Consider the following 8,411-nt stretch of genomic DNA (forward strand, 5'->3'; position numbering starts at 1 on the left):
TGGGGGCCGGGGGGTGCCGGCCGTGTCCGGCGGCCCGTGTTTGCCCGCTCCGCGCCGCGCCGCACTCACCCAGAACACGAAGGAGTAGATGATGAGGAGGGTTTTCAGACACGTTATCACGGGTTTGGTCTCCATTCTCCTCGATGCCATAATACTGAGATCCCGGCTGCAGGCTGGGCGCGGGAGGAGGCGGAGGAGGAGGGAGGGAAGGGGGAGGGAGAAGGGAGCGGGGGGGCGGAGGGAGGTGAGCTCAGCGCCCGAAAAAAAAAGGGTGTCATTCACTGGAATTTCTCGGGGAGGGGGGGCTTGAGGTTTTGCAAGATGAGGTGAAAGACACCCCCCGGCCGCCCCCTTTCCTCGGGAAGGTGCTCGGAGGCGTTGCTTGGTCTCCTCAGGGGCTTGGGGATGGAGGCGCTGCACGGTCGGAGCTGCAGAGGGAATTGCCCGCAAGGGAGAAAGTATTTTCCAGTATCACGATTAAAACGTGTTTTCCTGCGCAAGCTGCAAAGGTCTGGAGACCACGGCAAGGGCAAGTAACGCAGGTTTGACAGTGCTCTGGTTACAGCCACACAGTCTGCGTGAGCCAGGTTGTACCTGAGAGCAAGAGCTCTGCACCGAAGCCATTTGAGGGACCGGGTCTCGTCCAGCTCTGCGCCTGTGACGTGCCTCTTTTGCAGCTTTAGTGCAGGTGACTGTGTGGAGACTGTAAGATCTGTGACCTATGAGCAGGGCATGAAGCTGGGGTGCTGCTGGAGCCTGGCCTCTAACCTTGGCTTCATGTCAGCCTCGAATCTGAACTCTATCCTAAAACTACTCTGGACATTGAACCCCAGCCTAAACTGATCAGAAACCTCATTCTTCTATGTCTTTGAGACCCTGGGCTTCAGCTGGAACAGACCTGGCTCAGCTCTGCCTGAAGTGACAACACACCCTGGAGAGAGCACACAGCTCCAGAGAGAGCCTGCTTCTCCTCATTGTCATGGCAGCCACCATCCCACTGGGAAATCCAGCTGGGGATGGACTACAGGAAAATAACCATATTAGCCTGGGGATGGAAAATGAGCTGATCCTGCAGAGCCCTGGCAGCAAAGCAGTGGTGTGGGTCTCACCAGCCTCCTCTGGGTGGGAATAAGAAAAAGGTTTGTGAGCTGGCTGCCTCCAGGAAAAGCATGGCCAGAATGAGGGCCCATATGTGCCTTGGCAGCCCAAGCTGCTGCACCAAGACCGTGGGCAGGCACAGAGGGGATGCCTTCAGGGTTTTTTCTGTAGTTCACATTTTGGAGGAGGTTATGTGTGCAGGGCGGTGGATGCTGGAGCACTGCATGTCCCCCCTGAGTGGTGTCCCTGCACACCCCACAAACAGGGTTCTGAATTATACCTTTCATACCACTGCATTAAAAGAAAATCAACACTAAGCAGCGAATCTCCTCAAGCTACAAGAGTAATATAGTTTGTGCAGCTGAGACATATCAAAGTGATAAAACAGCCTTTGCCATACAAGAGACAGTTTTGAAAAACAGAGAGAGAAAAAAATGGTTCCTGAGCAAGTGTTTTTGTAATATGCACAAGTTTTGCCATGATGACTGCTGCAAGATTTTGCTGGGTTTAACGTATGACTTTCAGAGCTACTGTTTCCCAAAACAATGAAGGCATCTAAAGGATGCTTGGAGAGGGAGTATTCTGCAAGAGATACTGGGGTTTTTTTTAAGCAATCACCACTTTTGTGGAAAATTCAGCTGACAGGTGAATAAATCTTTATTGGCTCAGCCATTAAAATGTAAATAAGGGCACTAACTGCAAAAAATTGTATTGACACTAACAACAGTTATAAATATTCACTGTACAAAAATTACACTAAGATTTTTGACAGAAAATAGCTACGAGCAGGAGAATTCTCTTCCTTCCCCTCACACATGGGCTGTAGAAAATATAAATGCTGCTGTCACAGCACAGGGGACAGCAGCCATTTATTTCAGTAGCTATGGTTATACTTCCCCTCCCCTTCAGGTGTTTTTAAGAAAGCATGAAACAAACTATAATATCGATCAGAATGGATATATTGGTAGATGCTGATTTTGACAAAGGCTCACATTTTCTGCCAGTAGCATGTGATTTTAGGTCACTCTGTTCTGTAGTGCCTAATTTGAGATACACCCCCTGAGTCCTCTCAGAAGGATGTGTTGGGGATCTAAACTGCATGAGTGCTTACAAAGCCTCCCTTGATAGTGCTGTTAAAACTTAGAGAATTTTGCACCAGGGAACCAGAGACAAAACAGATGTGCAAGGAGAAAAGTCCACATCAGGAAATACAGCTCCTTTCTTCACAAATGTCAGGCCCTGGAAGGGACAATGTCCTGAGAACTGAGAAACAGAGGCTCCATGATATCTTCACCTGAACCTACAGTCTTCTCACGAGGATGTCTTTGGAGGATCTCTGAGTGCTTTTGGCATACAGTCAAGCAGCATATATTTTATTGGATGTAGATGCAAATTTTGGATTAAAAAATGAGAATGTCTGAACAGAGCTGAACAAAAATCTGCCTGATTACAGCAAATACCATTAAAATATGACAAGAGCTCTGAGCCATCAAACATTTTAGGCTTAAATGGATTACCGAACAATTGCTAGCCTTTATGTGTGGCTTGGAAGCACATCTACCTCTTAAAATTATTTTTATCATAGTTTTGCAGATTTGGGAGGGCAGATTCTCAAGTATTACTTGAACGAAATCAAAGCACACCTTTCTAAAGCAAAATACATTTTCAGTTCTGTAACCCGTGTTTGCAAAGTTGGGAACAAAATTGCTCTCCCCACAGAGAGAACATTCTTGTAGTTATTCAAAACAGGACATTTTTGCCTAACTGTGTCATTTGAAAAATTTTTCTTTAAAACACTAGCAGTTTTCGGGGGATTCTTCTTCAATCTGTAGGCTCCTATTTCTTCATAATGCACAGGGAATATCTTCTGTCTTAGTAAGTTTGTTTGCAAAGCACCAGTCTAGAAGGAGCTCCTTCATTCCATGGCAGAGCATTGTACCATAGATAGTGAAAATGAGGACTTCCATCCTTACCTGAAACTGACCTTGGCTATTTGATGGTTAAATAGAAACTTTCTGGGGAAAGTGGTGGAAAGACATAAAGGTCTCACACCCTTCTGCAATTAAAGCAGGTGAGAAATGTGGTGCTCTGTTCTCTTGATGTCCATTCTGGCCTTTCCTGGATTTGCTGTGGTGCTGTTGAACGTAAAGGCTGCAACCTCTGCTGTCCTTTTTTGGGCATTCAGGCTTATAATCCACACTCACTTCATCCTCCCTGGAGAGCAGAGGTTTGAGGGGTTTTTTGTCCTTTTCTCATTGCCCCTGTCTCCATGTGGTCTGCCAGTGGCTGTCCTCAGCTGGTGGAGCCCACAGCCTGTGTCAGTCCATTGCAGAGCAACAAGCTTTGTGGCAAAATGCCGGAAGCAGGAGGAAAAATGAGTGTCTGATAATTTTGTTGCACTCACGTGTCTCAGGTGAGTTCAGGTAACTCCGTACAGGTCCCACTGACACCTTTACACCATAATTCAGCTCTAAGAAAGCAGAGCTCTTGCACAGCAGCCAGATTGTCACGTGGCTGGTGGCTGCATGCTTTTGGCAGACACATCAGTGGGACCAAGCTGTCAGGCCCAGGACCCAAAATGTGTCTGCTGAAGATGCCTCAGGCTTTATAGGTCCCCAAGGAGGAGACGTGGGGTTACAAAGCCAGTGCCAGAGAATGATTTCCCAGAAAAGATTCTGTCAGGAGATGAATGTAGTGTTGACAAAATCAGCCAAGGTGTTTCCATTTACCACCACTTGGAAATAAAGGGCCCGTCTCCTGCAGGACAGGCATAAAGGAACAAATATAGACATCATCTTCAGTAGTTTGGTAACAGGTATGAGTTAGCATGTAATGCATATTTAGCACCAATTCAGCATAAAGGGCTCATGGGGTGGCTCTGCAGTATTGAGATCATAGTGTCACCTCAACCTGATGGACAAGCAGTACATGCTTGCACAGGAAGAAACAGCAATGCTAGGAAACTTTCTTAAAACTTTTAAGAGGGTCTTTAGGATGCTTTCTAGGCAGCACATCATGCGTTATGAATTATGCTCAGTTTATGCTCTTATGTTAGGCCAAAAAGAGATGTCCTTTATCTCATTTCCCTTCAGAGTAGACATGTAATATCTGGCTTTTATCAGTAACTTTGATACAAATAAGCTTTTCATAACTTTTCCTATTTCTCAGAAAATGCCTTGATTTGAAAGGGAAGTTTATAGCTGTTTTGTAGGTAGGTACTTCTCATGGCCTGTGATGACTTTCCTGATTACTCCAAAGCTTTGTGAAGTGTCCTCTTGAAGGGAATGAAACATAAATACATTTGTGACTAAGCATAACTACCACAACAGGACAAATTAAGATCACCAACATTTACAAAGGGAGGGTGGAGGACTTGGAAAAGATAAGAGGTCAGAAAACAGATACACAAAGAGCATATAAATACACAAAGAGCATGTCTATATTATTTCAGGAGAAGCATTATTACGTCTCCAAATGATGGGAGTTTTGACACATAGAAAGAAAAATTGAGCCATACCATTTTATTACCTTCATCTTTAGCAATAAAGTGACAATTAACCCTGCACATTTGTCAAGTCACTCAAATTTATTTGTCACACTGTATTTTCTCTGCTTTTTTCTTTTCTTTGTAGTTATGAATAACAATACCAGATTCTGTCCTGGTGTCCCTGGATTACCTGGACATTTTCTTAAGGTCAGTAGATAATTTATAATAGCCTTGGGAGGAATTAGGTAATTTCTTCTTCTGGAAAGATCAATGTGAGGGGCTAAGAAACATCTATGAGGTCCCGCTTCTCCATGGTTTTCTGTTGTTTAGCTTCTGTCAGGAAGCGTGGTTGGGCTGCACCTTAAACTGTGAACACCAAAGCATTCAGTACTGCTTGCATTTTCCTCCCTTTCCTTTCTTGACTGTGCCATTCGTTTCCACTAGACTTCTCCTTTGACTGCCCTGAAGCAAATGCAAGCAGAACTGAGGATCTCAGCCTCTTCTCCAGCGCTGGCAGAAGTTATCCATTGTCATCGCTGGTCTGTGAGTGTTTGCAGAAGAAGTAGGGGCAGGAGAGCAAATTTCAACTTTTCTGTTCTGCAGCAATCCCCTCGGCAGATGCAGGGTCCTGGCTGACATGGAAGTGTCTGCATATAGTGTGGTATTTTCTGGGCAGGGTAAGCCTGGCTACCTGCAAGGACCTGCAAGGCCCTGGACCTCGTCTCTGACAGCAATCACAGGTAAGTAAATGGGGAGGACCCTATCCTCTTGCCTGGGGTGCTCCTACTTTTGTTGCCCCAGCTGCAGACTCTGGATTATTTGTGTCAGCCCTAAGAGCCCTGCAGCAAAAGTGTTCACAGCCTTTCAGCAGAGACCACTCCAAACAGTTACACAAACAGTTACACTTTGGAAACAGGTTTGAGAAAGCTTCATTTTCCCTGAGGCTTGCTTTTCCTTGTATGCATCTCAGGTCTAGTTCCAGAGGAAAGGAAACCATAGCCTAAGTCTTGTGCAGCTATTTAAGCAGAAAAGGAATTCTGGATGTCCTCAGGTTATGGAGAGCGGGATGGGGAAAGCTCAGGTGTGAGACAGCTGATGGACCATGGACAACATGGATGCTGCTGAGGGAGGTAATGGTATGAAATGTGGTATTCCAGGGGACAATGTGAAAAGCACCACAGAGGCCATGGGAACACCAAGAGCTCTTTAATAAATAGCCATGCTCAAGGTAAGATGAGACAATGCACACAATGAAAGGAATTTGAGGTACACTGTATGAATTTTGAGCCAATGTGTTCTGTCTTGGTATGGTGTGTGGGTTTCCTTCTGCTCCTCTAAACAATGGCTTCTCTTCATGTCCTCAAGATAAAAGATGATTGATTTTTAAAGCTGATGTGTATTTTACAGCAACATGCTAGTGATGAAAAGAGAGAAAATTACAACAAATTTATAGGCAACATGTTTTAGCAAATAGAATTATGCTATATAAAGCAATAATGTTTAAAAACCAATTCATTACAGGTAAAGTGTACGACAACAAATCTTAATACAACCAAAGAAACAAGATTGATAGAGCACATCTTGTGCCACTATAGGCAGAGTTCTTGACTTTTCAGGACAGCCTGTTGCATGTTGCATACAGGTATCTGTTACATGAGCACACAAAAGCTCTGGCTCCAGCTTTCAGGCCCAGCTGCTCATTGTGGAGCAGACTCCTTCCCTGTGATGCTGGGGAACGGGGCAGACATGAACTGCTCAGACCCTGCTTGTTTCTTGGATGAGCTGAGAGGTGCACAAGAGCAGCTCTTCTTCCCTTGAAGAGGATTTTCTTGCTTTGTGCCCCCATCCCTTCCTTCTGGAGGAGCAATCTGTTCCCTGGAGACACTCACTGCTTGTCCCTCTCAGGCTCCCTCAGTGAGCAGCCTCGTTTCCTCCACAACCACACAGCGATTTCCTGAGCCACTGGGCGAGGAGCTCTGCTCCTCTAAGAGGAGGAGCAGCAAACAGCTGTGTCTCAATTGGGGCCAGTCTGCCAAGCACTGCCTGTCTGACCCCCAGCACACCCTCCTCCCCTCCTGGGGTCTTCACTTCTTGGGCGCCGAGCCGGCCTGGCTGGGGGGTGCAGGTGTCACACCTTGAATCAAACATTTGGGAAGACACCTGGAGAAGCCTTGGTGAGGATGGAATGGCTGTCCTTCTCTCCGGAGGTGCCCTTAGGCTGGGCACTCCCCTCATGCCCTGCAGCCACTCCGCAGCCGAGCCTGTGGCCATGCCTGTGCTCCAGACTGGCCACACACCCGAGATGGGCCCGGGTCAAGGAATGCAAGAAGCACACGCAGCTTGTTCACAAAGCCTGCCTGGCACTGGAAACAAAGCACCATATGCTCGAGCAGCCGGAGCAAAAGGACGAGCCCAAGGCAAAGGGAGCCGGGAGCAGAAGGGCGAGGGAGGTGCACAGGGGAAGCACCAGGACACCTTGCTTCATGCTCCCCCACTCCTCCTTATGGGCACTGGGGGGTGACTCAGAGGTGCCTCCTCTCCTCTCCCCGCAGCTCTGAGGGGGTGCGTTCCCCACTTCATTTTCTGATACCCTGCCTCTAGGGGCAGTAGGTGGCTACTCTATGGGCATCTTCCCCTTTTTACTGCTTTTGGACACTGTCACCGCCCTCCTCTTTGCCTTACAGCCTCCCCTGCTGTCTTAGCTGCAGGTGAAACCAATGGCAGGATCACTAACCTGGACAAGGAGATGAGGTCCTGTCCATGTGCCATGGTCCCAGCACAGAGCACGGCAGGCAAGCTCTGGTGCCACTGTCACTGACACCTGAGGCACCAAGGGTGCCTGCACTGCTGGCCTGTCATGCTGGGCCTGTTGCATCCAGGCTCAGACTGGAAAGATGCAGAGTTTTAATTAACAGGGAATCAGCTAGGGCTTTCCTTTTTAAGGATGCATAGTGGGGGCTGATAAAATTTTGTTTTGGTTTTTTGGCTTTGAAATGTGTGACTTCCATGTTTGTCCTAAATTGTATGTATTTGTTAACATTTCTTCTTTTCCTGGACAACCTCCAGAAATATACCTGTATTAGGAACTGAGAAAAATAGTTTATTGACTCATTTGAAATATTTTTAACCATGTCACTTGTATTCAATACTCAGTTTCATATCGGGAAAGAAAACATAAAACCAGGGCTGCATAAACATCACCACTACAACACGCTGTGGAAACAATCTCTGAAGAGCCCCCTGCGTTGTCCAGCTCTTCCTGGAGCTTCTGACCCAAGAATCACAGGTCAGCCCCAGAACATCCCGTGTCTTCTTGCTGTCACGCTGGCCTCATGGATGAGGGATACAAAGCGCGCCTTCAGCCCCTGGGAGTCGCTGCAGGTGTCCCAGGGACACTTGTGTGGAACATCCCCTGTGGGGAGGAAGAACTCAGCAAATCTCTTAATCATCACTTTGGTGCCTGAGAACTTACAGGCCTTAGAAAATGAACTTTGTCTGACTCTCCTTTTTTTCCATTTAGTGTTTTCCTTCCACCTTACATTTTACAGTCCTCTCCAAAGCCCAGCCCAGCCTGCAGACCTGCACAGGATCTTCTGTCCCGCAGAACAGGTTTAGGGAGGTTGTCATGTGGCAGTTCCACGATGTACATAAGTAAGGGAGCTACAAGGACTGCACATGTCACACAAAACCAAACTAAATTATAGGCTGCTTTTCACGGGTTTCTGGTGACTTCAGAAGCACAGCAAGGGCCTCTATAATAGTTATGACTTACTGACATGGTATTATTTCTGTGCAGGAGCAGGACAATGAAGACACAGGGTGGTTG

The 8,411-nt window shown here is 46.9% G+C and overlaps 1 protein-coding gene and 1 long non-coding RNA gene across 3 annotated transcripts in view; one reads left to right on the top strand and one right to left on the bottom strand.

Moving 5' to 3' along the window:
• The window catches only part of TSPAN7 (tetraspanin 7), an 84,286-nt gene extending 84,082 nt beyond the window's left edge, over positions 1 to 204 (bottom strand). The window contains exon 1 of the mRNA XM_008633029.2: positions 70 to 204. Within this exon, the coding sequence (XP_008631251.1) occupies positions 70 to 150 (81 nt within the window). The 5' untranslated portion in view covers positions 151 to 204. The remainder of the gene's footprint in view (positions 1 to 69) is intronic.
• Positions 1 to 8,411, top strand: part of LOC108446552 — an 11,393-nt gene extending 2,982 nt beyond the window's left edge. The window contains exons 2-4 of one of the 2 annotated variants that reach the window (XR_001861760.1): positions 4,731 to 4,792; positions 5,030 to 7,871; positions 8,382 to 8,411. This is a non-coding gene — a long non-coding RNA (uncharacterized LOC108446552). Of the gene's footprint in view, positions 1 to 4,730; positions 4,793 to 5,029; positions 8,075 to 8,381 lie in introns of those variants that run through there. The other variant, XR_001861761.1, reaches the window with a different exon arrangement.

Source organism: Corvus brachyrhynchos, unplaced genomic scaffold (genome assembly GCF_000691975.1).
Source record: "Corvus brachyrhynchos isolate BGI_N302 unplaced genomic scaffold, ASM69197v1 scaffold34, whole genome shotgun sequence".
In the NCBI taxonomy this organism is placed as follows: Eukaryota; Metazoa; Chordata; class Aves; order Passeriformes; family Corvidae; genus Corvus; species Corvus brachyrhynchos.